Consider the following 16,516-nt stretch of genomic DNA (forward strand, 5'->3'; position numbering starts at 1 on the left):
TCGGTTATTGTAAGGACCATTCCATTTCTACTCACAATAATCATTAATTTTATATGTATTGTGTATCAGAAGATCAGCATATTATAGACGCGCCACCGGTCGCCCGGGGGTAAGAGAAAGAATATTCATATAAAATTAGGGTAGCATAGGATTATTTCTCTTTCACTCTTATAAATTTCGGTATTTCGCCGTCGCTTCCTACCTATGATGCCACCCGGTCGGTGATAAGGACAAAACATGGCACTATTTTCTCTTTCCTCTTATAGGAATCGCAATAAGACTATCTTTCTTTATCAAAGAGTGTCAGGCCCTTGGCATTGGAAGACTCGAACATCATGCTAAGATGAGGCTAGGATATGTTTTTCTTTTTTGTGGATTTTCTCTTCTGTGTGTGTGTTTACGAATGAAGTATTTCTAATTCTTATTCTCATTTTTTTTATTGATAAAAATGTTTACATGACATTACAGTTGAACCAATGCGTCACGAAACTTAGACTAACAGTAATAATTATACTTATAACAGCAACAATTATAACAACAATGATAGCACATTACATTAGCATAGACAAATTATATTGGAACAGTTGAGCACCTAGCATCCATCACCTCACAGAATCTCAAGTATCCACTATACACTGCCGTCCAAATAAGGTGCCTCCTATGCCTCCTGTTTAACTTTTAAACCACATGTCCAAAAAAAACAATTTAACACTTAATTTTTTTGAGAATCTGCCATAATTTTAGTTTAATAAAAGCAAGAGGTATCATAAAGAGAGTTTAAATCTCAAACTCCCAGGCGTCTTGAGTCTCAGCGGAGGGCAAGGGCAACCATGTTTTGCCTAATTTATTTGAAGTCTTCCAAACAAAACTGTTCTCTGAGCGCTCATTTTATTTTTCATAACATTAACTAGCAAATCTCTGTAAAAGAATTTTAAATTAGCGCTTGGTTCTTATAGCTAATCTACTCCTTAAAATATTTCAAACATTCCTCTCTTGTTTCCAGTTGGAAGAAAAGCAAAAACAAAAAGAAGCCCAGCCTGAGGAGGTGCAGGTTGTAGAGAAAGATGAAAATGACAATCTCATGTGGGTGGACAAGTTCAAACCACAGTCCTATGTGGATCTGCTGTCAGAAGAGCCAGTTAATAGGGCACTGCTGCATTGGCTGCATTTGTGGGATAAGGTAAAAAAAGAGTCAATGTGCATTGCGTCTCACTCTCTCATTAAGCAAAACGTGTGACGCAAATACACATTGAACCAAGAAATGTGACAGGTGGTAATACCACCCTTAGGTATAAAACTTAGACCGAAAGCATTACATGATATTCCACTTTTGCGTTTATTACTGTACCATCGCCCACACTGTTAACTGACAGTTCGTAAACCTTATTACAAAAGGCATAAGGTCCATCGATAAACAGTTGAGAGTGTTGCTGTTTGTACATCAAACCGAATTGATTTCAGATAGTTTTCAAAAAAGAAGTGAAGACAAAAGAGCCGCAACAGAGAACCACGTTCAGCAAGCGCGCGGGTGAATTCCAGCTCACCAACAAATGGAAAGGCAAGAAAGAGGCCGAGCCTGAGATGGACGAAGACGGCCGGCCACACCACAAGGTAGGATTTAATTTAAAAATAAAGTAAAGAGCCGCAGCAGATGACAACGTTCAGCAAGTGCGCGGGCGAGTCCCAGCTCACCAACAAATGAAAAGGCAAGAAAGAGGCCGAGCCGGAGGTAGATGAAGATGGCCAACCACACCACAAGGTAGGATTTATTTTAGAATGGAATTCAAGACAATAGTGCCGTAGCAAAACTACATTAAAATAATAATAATAAATACATGGGAAGTACATCCAACTTACAGAAAACCGCAGCCAAATAACACTAGACCCTACTCATAGTGTTGTGTTCATGCCGTTGAGTAAGGTTGCCAGAGCACAACGAGGGTGCGGAGTGTTAGGGTCGGCAACGCGCGTGTAACACCTATGGAGTTGCAGGCGTCCATAGGCTACGGAGACTGCTTACTATCAGGCGGGCCGTATGCATGTTTGCCACCGACGTAGTATTAAAAAAATACCGCTGTATTGAATTGATTATAATTAAATAATGTACCTACCTTTTACGCGTTACTTACATTGATATCAAACGCAACGCAAAATAGTATTGGTTAAATGTTTATAGGTGGCGCTGTTGTGCGGGCCGCCTGGCGTTGGCAAAACGACGCTGGCGCACTTGCTAGCCAAGCTCGCGGGTAAGCAAATCAAATACCTCTCTTTATACCAAATTGAAGAATACACAACAACCGGCTAAGAGCATGTCGGGCCATGCTCAGTGTAGGGTTCCGTAGTTACCCTTCCGTCACAAAAGGCTAACCTGGAGCTATTAGTAGGTATAGAAGATTGCTAACAAAGGGATGTGTTGGCGCTCCCCACTCGAGCAGATCGGGTCCTCCGCCTCCGCGCCCGCGCCCCGCGCCCCGTTGTACGGCTGTACGACTGTTCGATTTATTGATTTATATATCCATGCCAAATTGCAGCTTTCTAGCACTAACGATCACGGAGCAAAGCCTCGGACAGACAGACAGACGGACATGGCGAAACTATAAGGGTTCCTTGTTGACTACAGATCCCCAAGAACGTGGTATAATTCATTTTTGTTTACAGGTTACAGGCCAGTAGAACTGAACGCTTCAGACGAGCGCAGTACGGACGCGTTTAGAACGGCGCTACACAATGCTACTTTAATGCGCTCTGTGTTAGACCCCGACCGGAGACCCAACTGTCTTATACTAGGTACTTAAAACTAATTTTTAAATATTTATTTTTCTCGTTATTTCGAAAATTTTATATATATTTATAAAAATATTGTGTCACTTAAATTTTTTGTAAAACTTATCAATTGGAACTTAGAGAAATAATAGGTATCCTTATGATTTTATTTATAACCTGACTATGTCATGTCATGGTTCTCATTAAAATAAACCTTTGAAATTTACAAGCGCCGGTGGCCTAGCGGTAAGAGCGTGCGACTTTCAATCCGGAGGTCGCGGGTTCAAACCTCGGCTCGTGCCAATGAGTTTTTCCGAACTTATGTACGACATATCATTTGATATTTACCAGTCGCTTTTCGGTGAAGGAAAACATCGTGAGGAAACCGGATTTATCCCAACAAGGCTTAGTTTACCCTCTGGGTTGGAAGGTCAGATGGCAGTCGCTTTCGTAAAAACTAGTGCCTACGAAAATTCTCGGGATTAGTTGTCAAGCGGGCCCCCAGGCTCCTATCAGCCGTGGCAAAAAGCCGGGATAACGCGAGGAAAAAAACCAAAATACGGAAATCACGGAATTATTTGAATAACGCTATTAATATCTTTCAGATGAGATCGACGGTGCCCCGTTGCCAACCGTCGAATTGTTAGTGAAATGGTGCACAGCGGCTGCAGCGGGCGCTGGGAAGAAAAAGGCCAAGACGCAGCCTTTACGGAGACCAGTTATAGCCATATGCAATAATTTATACGCTACGTCTTTAAGGCCGTTAAGGTAAGACCAATATGTACCAAGGTACATATTGGTCCAAAGCAAGCTTTGGGTTGTCATATAGAACCAAACAAACAATGTAAGATGGGGAGACGTACTTTCTAATGATTATAGGTTAGAATGTGGCGTGCGCCAAGGAGGGCTAACCTCTCCGGACCTGTTCAACATCTATGTCAATGGCCTGATCGAGGAGCTGAGAAGTACCAGAATAGGCTGTCACATAGGTAATGTTTGCTTAAATAACCTTAGCTATGCAGACGATATGGTGCTTCTAAGCCCCTCGATCCATGGTATCAGTGACCTACTAGCGATTTGTGAGCGATATGCAGCTAATCACGGATTGGTATATAACGTGAACAAATCTGACCTGCTGGTTTTTAGGTGTGGAAAGGGTCCGGACAGGGTCCCACGAGTGTTCTTGAATGGACAACCAGTTCGGATTGCAACGTCGGTCAAATATCTTGGTCATATTGTGACGGAGACCTTACACGATGACGCAGATATTGAAAGAGAGAGAAGGGCTCTGTCCGTTCGTTGCAATATGCTGGCACGTAAATTCGGTCGTTGCTCAGACGAGGTCAAAATCACGCTATTTAAAGCATATTGCCAAAGCTTTTACACGTGCCAGTTATGGACTAGGTACACGAGGCGGGCGTATAGTAGCATCAGGGTACAGTATAATGATGCATATCGTATCCTGATGCAAAAGCCTAGATACTGTAGTGCATCAGACATGTTTGCGACGGCCAGAGTACCTGACTTCTTCGCGATTCTCAGAGCAAGAGTAGCCTCCTTTTGGGAAGCTATTAGAAGTTCCAAGAACGAAATTCTGAGGACGATAAGTGAGAACTTAAATAGTCATGTTTTTAGGCACTGGCTATCTGTTCATCAGAATGAGAACCGGAAATAACAATATTGAGTATTGAATTATATTTAATACTCAATATTTTTATTTTTATTTTCGTTAGTTTAGCTAGTTTATAGTTAGTTATTAAGAAGTGTATGGGTTTTTTTTTATGCCTGCAATAAAACACTTTATTATTATTATTATTTGTATCTCCTTGGATATCACGGGCCTATGCATCCCGGTCTTTTGATAGGCTTGCGTGGGGATATAAATCCAACACGTAGAGGCCCCTTGGAGAGCTTTAATGTCATGTAGAACGCCTGCTGGAACCCGTTCACAGGCGCAACAATAGACACCCATGAACCGGTCGCAGCAGGCATTGGGACTATTGTAGAAAAAGTGAACAGTATACCGGTCTATGGATTGAAGTTTGGGTGGACAATGAGACTGGGCTATTGTAAAGAAGTCCGGACACCTGCCATAACAATGTTAAAACACGTTATCGAGGCAGGTGGTGACTTGCCGCTGACTAGATGGGCCCCTGAAACTGCCGTCGTGAAGACGACCAGGAGCAACACCGGTGTGAGCGGCTCAGGGGTGTCGAGAGGTGTGCGCCGCTTTCTACCCAGTGACTGTTAACAGCCACTGTGCCAACTCGCGTCTTATGCATCTTTCACTTCCACCCCTGGAGCATATAGCTCTTACGACTCCCCTCTGGACGGCCAATGAAGGCAAGCCAGAGCTGAGAGTCCTGCGGGTCCCCTTGGGGTCCACTCCGACCGACGAAGACACGCCGGAGACGGAGACCCTGACCGACTCTCTGGAGCACTCGGGTCCGTGGGGTCGTCACTCCCCAACAGCTCGCCACAAGCTGCCCTGCGGGCTTATTATTATTATTATTATATACTATGAAAAATTTAGCGAACTCTTTAACGATGACAAACAAATTCCAAATTATTTATTTGATAAACATAGGTAGGTAAACGGTAGGTCTTAAATGTACATATAATAAATATGTATCACTATGCTTCGCCATATGGCATACAAATTTACTAAAGACACGTAGCGCGCATTTAAAACTAAAACTTAATAAATAATAAAGTAATACACGACAAATTTAAAGGTTATAAAGTTTCCACTGTCTGACAAAAAATCTTGGATCGAGTAGTATGCTTTAGTTATTAAAAAATGCTGGGTGCAACCGACTCTAACTGTATGTAATGTTCCAGGCCGGTGTCTCTGATACTCCTCGTGTCGACCGTGTCCCTGCCGCGGCTGTCGGCGCGCCTGAGCCTGGCGGCGGCGCGCGCGGGCGCCGGCGGGGGCGGGGGCGGGGGCGGCGGCGCCGGCGTGGCGCCGCGCGTGGCGGCGGCCGTGGCGGCGCGCGCGCACCCCGACGTCAGGGCGGCGCTGCATCTGCTCAGCTTCCTAGACAGGCTTAAAGGAGGCGCTCAGGTACCGTCAAGTTCGAGGTCAGGTGCAGCCAAGGTCAACTGCGGTCAATATTATCAAAGATAGATATAACTCCGTAATAGATGGATACAGTCTAAGGAAAAAACGTGCCTCGAAAATCAAGAAAATTTGATTCTCGTTCAGAGGGCGCTACTAGTTTTGGCCTACAGTCGTATAGATGGCGTTGACGGTTTCGTTTGTTATTTAACAATTTTAACGCATATCAGTGAAAGAACATGAGTCAAAATCATAAAAATAATTAATGCAAATAAAAAAAATCATTTATCTATATTTAAATACATTCTATCGTATTTTTATAAATCTTCATTTTTAGTTTTAAAGTGTGTCGACAGATGGCAGTGAATTTACTGGGGTTACAAAATTTACTATGACAGTACCGCTCTAGTATAAGTTACTCTATGATATTATGCACTGTCAAGGTCGAGTAGGGACAATGTTAGGTAAGTCAAGGTCGAGTACGGACAAGGCCAGGTAGGTCAAAGTCAGATCGAGTATGATCTAGGTAAAATACGATCCAGGTCAAGTACGGTCAAGGTCAGTAAGACCAAATCTGTAGGTAATGTTGACACGGTAAATCAAGCACGGTAAAATAGTATAATATAAGTAGTCAAGTACAGTCAATGTCAGAGGACAATTGTACCTACCTAGGTATGGTCAATGTCAGGTATTGTACTCGTTCAAGTGAGAGACCAGTGTCCTAATACTATAATTATCCAACGTGTCCCGCGCACCAAAGAGCGATGTCTTCTAGACGGCCTTTAGTTAACTTATCTTATTTTTGCGGAGTTCTTTAAATTTTTTTTGTTACAGCATGTTTTTCGCGTGTTTTCTGCTAAATATTTCTAAACATAAACATTTTTCCATTTTAGGTGACGGTAGCGGACGTAGAGAGAGCCTCCATAGGCACCAAGGACTGCCACAAGAGCCTCATGCAAGGGCTGCAGGCCATTTTCATCATCAACGACAAGGACACGGACATACTGAAGACGGTACAAGCGGCCGGGGAATATGACAGGTATATTTTAGTCAATAGGGAATTTTACGAAAAACTGCTTAGAGGCACAGATTAATGAATAGTTACTACGTAACAGATACATCATTCCCATACAAAAGCGAAAATACCTACGCTATAATAGACTACAAAATCTTAATAATAATACCTGCTCCTCAGGACGAGAAGAAATGTACCATAAGTACGCGCACAAAGAGTCGAGACTGCCTTGCTCGCCGTGCGAGTCACGTGCCAACGCGTCATCGTAAGAATGCGCTAGGGTTGTACTATTACTTATGCTATTATTGTAAAAAAACGAATGTTGCGAATCAACCATATTTTTTATTAGTCAATCAAATATTTAAAAACAACACTTATAATACCTGACTCAACAAACTCCTTAATTTACGATTTACCTACTTATGTTCAAAGAAATAAATAGTGACAAAATTCATAAAGATAGCTTCACCTTTCTTTGTCTCTCGCAAATGAAAAAAACAACAAATTTTCCTTTGTTTTTTGACCTTTACACCCATCTCTGCACAATAATTACGTGGTTTCGGCATTTCGAAGCGTAGGCGCAGGAAACGTGCGGTGCGAGCGCTCAGGCGGGCGTTCGGCGGCCCTCTGTCGGTTGTATCGTCGACGATACTCCGAGCGGTAGGCATATAGCGCGTGACCTTGAGCGAGTGAAGGAGGCCTGTTAGAGGTTAGAGTTAATTTTAATAGATTTTTTATGTTTCAAAGCTTTTATGAGCCATGTTGATGCTTGAATTAAATGAATACAATAAAATACAAAACAATAAATCGGAATTAATAACTTGATTGTTAATGCACACAAATAAACAGAGGGCCGCTGTGTTGCCTTCATAGTTCGCGCACGCTCCTTAGGGCGGTTTTATACGAGCATACACGTACGCGTGTCGGATAGACCAAATGTAAGGAAATTATTATAAAATAATCTTGTTATTAAAAAATTACCTGAGGTATCCGCCACCGGGGGACTGCCCTCTATACTTTTTGTTCTGAACCCATTGAGGTTACACACTCTTCTAGTTGTCAGGAATGCATGACAACCTCACATTAAATTGTAATCCAATATGTTACAAATGTAATTAAACTAAGCCTTACGTTAATATAAAAAAATCCAGGCTAGCAGATGGGATTTTCGAGAACTACCTCCAAGCTCGCGTGGACTCCCGGCTCCTCATAGCTTGTGAAACTCTCTCCTGGCTTCGGTTCTACGACACCATTTACTCGTGGACGCTGCGGACACAGAACTACTCCTTGTACGGAGCCCTGCCTCTGTGTATAGCCAGGTAAGATACATTTCATTATATACTGATATACTTATAAAAGGAATAATCGAGAACTACCTAGTCTCGCGTGGATCTCGAGTCCTTATACCATTACCGCCATTTTAAAAGTTTTAAAACTGAACCCTAAAAACTTACCACTGAATTGCTTATATTCAAACTTAAGGTGCAGTGGGTTCAGCCAGCAGAGTACTTAAAAAATCGTACCGTTTTTAGTTCATAATACGGAATAACAATCTTGAGGCCTTTCTTTATTAAGTAACTTCATCGATTGTAAAAAAAAAAACATACGTTGTAACCAATAATTGAAGTAAGGTTTATTTTTATTTATCTTTGCAGGTGTCACACATTATTGGCGTCTAGAACTCCGCAGAGAATAAAGTTCCCAACACAAGCTCAAGAGGTCAGTATTTGCTCGTATCAGACAATAAACAAATAAAGAGTGTTAGTTTTGCGTCCGTAACAGCGGTTAGCAAGGAAAGTAATTTTTAAGCTTCGAAGCTTGTAAATAGCAGTAAGATTACAAGTTTCATAAGCACAATAGTGAAAATGCATATATAAAAAGTATAAATAAGTTCCGTTGTGTGGAGATTAAAACTCTTTGCTGAGGCTGCCCAGCCCCTATATACACTATATTTTTTTTTCTCAAAACTGGACGGCAAAGTCGACGTTGCCGGTTAAAAAGTAGGTCGCGAAGTGCGTAGTTTATGGTCAGTCAAAAAATTGAAAAGTTAAAAACATTGCAGTCTCGATTTCGGGACTGCAATGTTGCATACAAATTCCATTATTTGTCGAGTTCCAAACTTTTTAAAAGTTAAAGTGGCCATATCAAATGAAGGCATAGGTCCATTAAACAGCCAAACAGATGATCAGTACTTATTATTATAATGTTGGTACCGCGACTATTTAGGTGTCTCAAATAGGTTGGCGTATTTTCAGCAGAAAAATACACTTCCATTTTTAATTAAAAAAATATAACGGCGGCAAAGCAAATCTTTTTAATTTTTTTCTGTGAAAATATATACATAAGAACGTTGCTTCTGTAAAATATTTCTATTATATTTGCATTTATTGCACCATTTTTGAGAAAAGCAATATATATGACTCGGCTGGGAGGCTACTTGCTGGCTTCGGATTCAATTAAACGGACTCCCAAGGTCGTCCGTTTAAAACGAATCCTCAGACAGCAAGTAGCTACTTCCGAGCCTCGACAATAATGTACTATTAATAGTACATTACTACAGAGGCCGGGAAGGAAGGGATTGCCGGCCGAATAGAATATACGGCCGAACGTAGTGAGGCCGGATAGTTATGAGGCCGACAACCCGTTTTCACGCCGATGTATGTATAGTGCTTTTCTCAAACCCGGCTTCCATCGCCCCACACAGTCCTACCGCTCTAATGCCACAGTCAGGTTAAAAAAAAAAAAAAGTTTTTTCTAATAGGCGTATTGGCAGAATGTCCTAAACGAGCCAAAAAGCAAATATTGCGTATAGTTTTTTTTTAATGGCTGAATGCCATGATGCTGTGCCACAATTGTGTAATGTAATTACATGTGAAATAGAAATAAAAAAAAAGCCACTTCCCGGCCTAGGCCTGCAACTTTGTATGAAATCTCATTACAGACCTCATGTCTAGCCGCGCCTGAAACGTGATACTTCCCAGCCTAATATAAAGAACGTAATATCAATATTACATAGCATGTTTGAGAAAAGTATTATATTATGATCACAGATGTACCGCCGACATACGGAGCTGGATGCGACAGTGTCGTCTGTAGCGCGAGGCTGCGCGGCCAGCGTCGCGTTGTCGCGCACAGCGCTGCGCCTGAGCCTCCTACCGCTCCTGCCTTACTTGTTGTCGCCCGTGCTGCGTACTGCTAACGTACAGGTAATGTAGGTTGCGCGGCCAGCGTCGCGTTGTCGCGCACAGCGCTGCGCCTGAGCCTCCTACCGCTCCTGCCTTACTTGTTGTCGCCCGTGCTGCGTACTGCTAACGTACAGGTAATGTAGGTTGCGCGGCCAGCGTCGCGTTGTCGCGCACAGCGCTGCGCCTGAGCCTCCTACCGCTCCTGCCTTACTTGTTGTCGCCCGTGCTGCGTACTGCTAACGTACAGGTAATGTAGGTTGCGCGGCCAGCGTCGCGTTGTCGCGCACAGCGCTGCGCCTGAGCCTCCTACCGCTCCTGCCTTACTTGTTGTCGCCCGTGCTGCGTACTGCTAACGTACAGGTAATGTAGGTTGCGCGGCCAGCGTCGCGTTGTCGCGCACAGCGCTGCGCCTGAGCCTCCTACCGCTCCTGCCTTACTTGTTGTCGCCCGTGCTGCGTACTGCTAACGTACAGGTAATGTAGGTTGCGCGGCCAGCGTCGCGTTGTCGCGCACAGCGCTGCGCCTGAGCCTCCTACCGCTCCTGCCTTACTTGTTGTCGCCCGTGCTGCGTACTGCTAACGTACAGGTAATGTAGGTTGCGCGGCCAGCGTCGCGTTGTCGCGCACAGCGCTGCGCCTGAGCCTCCTACCGCTCCTGCCTTACTTGTTGTCGCCCGTGCTGCGTACTGCTAACGTACAGGTAATGTAGGTTGCGCGGCCAGCGTCGCGTTGTCGCGCACAGCGCTGCGCCTGAGCCTCCTACCGCTCCTGCCTTACTTGTTGTCGCCCGTGCTGCGTACTGCTAACGTACAGGTAATGTAGGTTGCGCGGCCAGCGTCGCGTTGTCGCGCACAGCGCTGCGCCTGAGCCTCCTACCGCTCCTGCCTTACTTGTTGTCGCCCGTGCTGCGTACTGCTAACGTACAGGTAATGTAGGTTGCGCGGCCAGCGTCGCGTTGTCGCGCACAGCGCTGCGCCTGAGCCTCCTACCGCTCCTGCCTTACTTGTTGTCGCCCGTGCTGCGTACTGCTAACGTACAGGTAATGTAGGTTGCGCGGCCAGCGTCGCGTTGTCGCGCACAGCGCTGCGCCTGAGCCTCCTACCGCTCCTGCCTTACTTGTTGTCGCCCGTGCTGCGTACTGCTAACGTACAGGTAATGTAGGTTGCGCGGCCAGCGTCGCGTTGTCGCGCACAGCGCTGCGCCTGAGCCTCCTACCGCTCCTGCCTTACTTGTTGTCGCCCGTGCTGCGTACTGCTAACGTACAGGTAATGTAGGTTGCGCGGCCAGCGTCGCGTTGTCGCGCACAGCGCTGCGCCTGAGCCTCCTACCGCTCCTGCCTTACTTGTTGTCGCCCGTGCTGCGTACTGCTAACGTACAGGTAATGTAGGTTGCGCGGCCAGCGTCGCGTTGTCGCGCACAGCGCTGCGCCTGAGCCTCCTACCGCTCCTGCCTTACTTGTTGTCGCCCGTGCTGCGTACTGCTAACGTACAGGTAATGTAGGTTGCGCGGCCAGCGTCGCGTTGTCGCGCACAGCGCTGCGCCTGAGCCTCCTACCGCTCCTGCCTTACTTGTTGTCGCCCGTGCTGCGTACTGCTAACGTACAGGTAATGTAGGTTGCGCGGCCAGCGTCGCGTTGTCGCGCACAGCGCTGCGCCTGAGCCTCCTACCGCTCCTGCCTTACTTGTTGTCGCCCGTGCTGCGTACTGCTAACGTACAGGTAATGTAGGTTGCGCGGCCAGCGTCGCGTTGTCGCGCACAGCGCTGCGCCTGAGCCTCCTACCGCTCCTGCCTTACTTGTTGTCGCCCGTGCTGCGTACTGCTAACGTACAGGTAATGTAGGTTGCGCGGCCAGCGTCGCGTTGTCGCGCACAGCGCTGCGCCTGAGCCTCCTACCGCTCCTGCCTTACTTGTTGTCGCCCGTGCTGCGTACTGCTAACGTACAGGTAATGTAGGTTGCGCGGCCAGCGTCGCGTTGTCGCGCACAGCGCTGCGCCTGAGCCTCCTACCGCTCCTGCCTTACTTGTTGTCGCCCGTGCTGCGTACTGCTAACGTACAGGTAATGTAGGTTGCGCGGCCAGCGTCGCGTTGTCGCGCACAGCGCTGCGCCTGAGCCTCCTACCGCTCCTGCCTTACTTGTTGTCGCCCGTGCTGCGTACTGCTAACGTACAGGTAATGTAGGTTGCGCGGCCAGCGTCGCGTTGTCGCGCACAGCGCTGCGCCTGAGCCTCCTACCGCTCCTGCCTTACTTGTTGTCGCCCGTGCTGCGTACTGCTAACGTACAGGTAATGTAGGTTGCGCGGCCAGCGTCGCGTTGTCGCGCACAGCGCTGCGCCTGAGCCTCCTACCGCTCCTGCCTTACTTGTTGTCGTGTCGCCCGTGCTGCGTACTGCTAACGTACAGGTAATGTAGGTTGCGCGGCCAGCGTCGCGTTGTCGCGCACAGCGCTGCGCCTGAGCCTCCTACCGCTCCTGCCTTACTTGTTGTCGCCCGTGCTGCGTACTGCTAACGTACAGGTAATGTAGGTTGCGCGGCCAGCGTCGCGTTGTCGCGCACAGCGCTGCGCCTGAGCCTCCTACCGCTCCTGCCTTACTTGTTGTCGCCCGTGCTGCGTACTGCTAACGTACAGGTAATGTAGGTTGCGCGGCCAGCGTCGCGTTGTCGCGCACAGCGCTGCGCCTGAGCCTCCTACCGCTCCTGCCTTACTTGTTGTCGCCCGTGCTGCGTACTGCTAACGTACAGGTAATGTAGGTTGCGCGGCCAGCGTCGCGTTGTCGCGCACAGCGCTGCGCCTGAGCCTCCTACCGCTCCTGCCTTACTTGTTGTCGCCCGTGCTGCGTACTGCTAACGTACAGGTAATGTAGGTTGCGCGGCCAGCGTCGGGTTGTCGCGCACAGCGCTGCGCCTGAGCCTCCTACCGCTCCTGCCTTACTTGTTGTCGCCCGTGCTGCGTACTGCTAACGTACAGGTAATGTAGGTTGCGCGGCCAGCGTCGCGTTGTCGCGCACAGCGCTGCGCCTGAGCCTCCTACCGCTCCTGCCTTACTTGTTGTCGCCCGTGCTGCGTACTGCTAACGTACAGGTAATGTAGGTTGCGCGGCCAGCGTCGCGTTGTCGCGCACAGCGCTGCGCCTGAGCCTCCTACCGCTCCTGCCTTACTTGTTGTCGCCCGTGCTGCGTACTGCTAACGTACAGGTAATGTAGGTTGCGCGGCCAGCGTCGCGTTGTCGCGCACAGCGCTGCGCCTGAGCCTCCTACCGCTCCTGCCTTACTTGTTGTCGCCCGTGCTGCGTACTGCTAACGTACAGGTAATGTAGGTTGCGCGGCCAGCGTCGCGTTGTTGCGCACAGCGCTGCGCCTGAGCCTCCTACCGCTCCTGCCTTACTTATTGTCGCCCGTGCTGCGTACTGCTAACGTACAGGTAATGTCTACATTCGGATTGCGACTGTAGTAGCGTTAGGCTTAGAACGCGCTGCGATTAATTTCTTGCGTTTTCAGTCTAATTTCTGGTGGTTTCAGTCTTGTGCGTGCGCTTATGAAGCATGTCATACGTTACACTTTTTGCGTTTCTGAAAATGCAAGAAATTAATCGCAGTGCGTTACTGACGTTAAGTGCAATTAAGAATATCGTATGAGATCAAGATAAACAACTAAATGATATTTTAATATGAGTTATTACACTTACGTTAGGAGGGCAGAGTTGCAGCAGCGGAAAATGAGCGATGTCACTGTCAAATTTCTTGATAACTTGCGTTATTGCTGTTGCATCAATGTCGCGATGGAATTTCAATCCGACCCTTTTATCAACAAGATTGACAGTGACATCACTCGTTTTCAACGGGAAAGGACTGCAGTCACGACTGCAGCAGTAAAATACAAATAAACGATATGCCATCTTAGTAAGACTAGGCGTCTTTGACCAGCTCTAAGGGCAAGCAAATAAACAAATTAAAATATTTGGAGAACATCATCACAGATCGATCTAGCCTCAAACTATGTAATTTTAAAGGATGCGGTAATGTCTCGAGTGTCTCGTATCATATAGTCTTTAAATAGACATAACTAAGTAGCTCGTTTATAACTAATGTTTGAATTTTGTATAGCTTTGATGTTGATTTTGTAATTAATCCTCATAAATAGGCACGCATTGAAAACACGATTTCCTAACATTGAATTTTTTGACAGCTATGCACCGAAAACGAACGCAAAGCCCTACGGGCATGCGCTGGTGCCATGTGCGACTACGGCCTGCAATACGTACAGCAAAGAACGGTTGAGGGGCTGTACGCGTTCATGCTAGAACCCGACATACACAAGATCGCCTTCTATGGTAACTTCATCAAACGATACTTATAAACACAAAAACAAACAATATATTGCGTCACTTAGTTGCAATGCAACACAATTTCAATTGGTGCCATGACCAGGATTTTTAACAGTTGTAATAAGTGATTTTTTGTTAAAATGCTGCAAATAACTCCTGATAATATCTTGTGATATCCATTAAACGTTATCGAGAAAAATTACTACCATAAAATACGTCAAAATATAACATTAACCTTGTCCTCCATTTAAATTATAGTTTACAATATTTTTGTATAACACATTTTTATAAACCATATTTTTTATCACTAGCTGGTAAACTGAGGATCACACAGGAATATATGGTATAATACCTACATACACAAGTTTTCATACTGCGTCTTATCACTTGGCATTAAGGTGTTTTTTCGTTTGTCAGGCAACGAGGACAGAGCGCGACCGCCACCACCTGTGCGGCAGGCTATCGCCCGCGAACAACAGCTGGAGGTTATTCGCAGAAACGAAGAAATGGTAATAACCTTGTTCTTATTAGGGTTCCGTACCCAAAGGGTAAAAATGGGACCCTATTACTAAGACTCCGCTGTCCGTCCGTCTGTCCGTCTGTCCGTCCGTCTGTCCGTCCGTCTATCCGTCTGTCTGTCTGTCTGTCACCAGGCTGTATCTCATGAACCGTGATAGCTAGATAGTTGAAATTTTCACAGATGTATTTCTGTTGCCGCTGTAACAACAAATACTAAAAAGTACGGATCCCTCGGTGCGCGAGTCCGACTCGCACTTGGCCGGTTTTTATTCTTATTTTTAATTTTTTCATTCATTGTGTCGTTAAAGCTCTGGTTTTCTATGAAAGCGGTGCCGTCATATTATAGCGGCCGTAATACAGCGGTGAATGACGTCACTAGAACGTTGTCTATGTAAACCAAATGGCGCGGTTTCCTAGAGGGCGGTGATTGACACCGTAACGTCAAAAAGCGGTGTCGCCATTTGCATGACGGCCGTCTTGACGTTGTCGATAGTTTCGTAAATGTTTTATTTGATAGCGGTGAAGCCATTTCTACTAAAATCCTAAATGCACCTTCTGTACCACGAGATTTGAATAAATGATCTTCCGCACTACGATTATTTTCCTCTTCTGATGATAGTTCATCCTCCATGTAAATTATTAAAGCTAAATCAAGCTCGTCCATATTCTCTCCTGGATACGTGTCGTTTGACGTTGGTGGCTGACGGTGTGTTATGACGCCGTGAAACTTTCCACATGTCATCACCGTAAAGACGGCCGTCTTTTTGCGTCCGCTGTATCACGACACCGCTTTCCTAGGAAACCAAAGCTTAAACACATTGACACTGCTCACTATAACGCCCCGGGGTCCGCTAAGCAAAGGTCAAGTCGAGACGTTGACGTAAATTGACGCAAGATTTGTTCTTACGAAAGCGATAGAGCTAAAACGAGACCTTATGATCTGTTTGGTATCCATAGGACATTTTTCTTAAAGGCGATTGGTAAACATAAACACCCATTACTTAATGGTCAATAGCTGTACAGAGAAAAGTACAATGGAAATAATGTAATGTATAGACGGACTAACAAAATATTACTCATCTCAGGCTAACAGAGTGAACGGTACACAGACGAGCACAGAAGGAACCAGTAGAGCAACGCCAGCGATGAAAGAACCGCTACCGAAGAAGGATGTTCCATTACCCAATCACCTGCAAAGGTTAAAGCCCAAGGAAGTCACCAAGGCTGCTCCTCAGGTTAGTTGCATGATTATTTTCTTTTCTACCCATTCTATATACTTTCTCTAACGTATTGGCGCCCATACTTAACTTTTTTTTGTTAAAAAATAACCACGAGGTATGAAATAAATTTGAAATTGAATTTGAATGGTACAAAAGGCATCAGCTGAACGTTAATAATTCATTGTCAATGAGTATTTAAAATATAGATGGATAGAATACTCTTTACTGGCACACCTCATCAAAATAATACAGCTTAAAGAAATCTAGCATCTGATATAGAAATCTTTTTCTAGCATCTGGTAATAATAATAAGTTAATAACACAATGAACAAGTTTGGGAACAAATCAAATTATTTTATCAAATTATTTTTATTTAGTTCCCAAACTTGTTCATAGATGGCAGCACCAGTCTCTCTCGCTACAACGTAAATCCG

At 45.8% G+C, this 16,516-nt stretch overlaps 1 protein-coding gene across 1 annotated transcript in view; it reads left to right on the forward strand.

Moving 5' to 3' along the window:
- LOC134746846 (chromosome transmission fidelity protein 18 homolog) overlaps positions 1-16,516 on the forward strand; it is a 58,227-nt gene that overhangs the window by 2,486 nt on the left and 39,225 nt on the right. Inside the window, exons 4-16 of the mRNA XM_063681414.1 lie at positions 1,004-1,180; positions 1,462-1,611; positions 2,177-2,246; positions 2,659-2,787; positions 3,369-3,531; positions 5,605-5,830; positions 6,718-6,863; positions 7,991-8,158; positions 8,495-8,558; positions 9,890-10,045; positions 14,205-14,349; positions 14,761-14,852; positions 15,948-16,097. Coding sequence (XP_063537484.1) covers positions 1,004-1,180; positions 1,462-1,611; positions 2,177-2,246; positions 2,659-2,787; positions 3,369-3,531; positions 5,605-5,830; positions 6,718-6,863; positions 7,991-8,158; positions 8,495-8,558; positions 9,890-10,045; positions 14,205-14,349; positions 14,761-14,852; positions 15,948-16,097 — 1,836 coding nt within the window. The remainder of the gene's footprint in view (positions 1-1,003; positions 1,181-1,461; positions 1,612-2,176; positions 2,247-2,658; positions 2,788-3,368; positions 3,532-5,604; positions 5,831-6,717; positions 6,864-7,990; positions 8,159-8,494; positions 8,559-9,889; positions 10,046-14,204; positions 14,350-14,760; positions 14,853-15,947; positions 16,098-16,516) is intronic.

This window comes from Cydia strobilella, chromosome 13 (genome assembly GCF_947568885.1).
Source record: "Cydia strobilella chromosome 13, ilCydStro3.1, whole genome shotgun sequence".
Taxonomy (NCBI): Eukaryota; Metazoa; Arthropoda; class Insecta; order Lepidoptera; family Tortricidae; genus Cydia; species Cydia strobilella.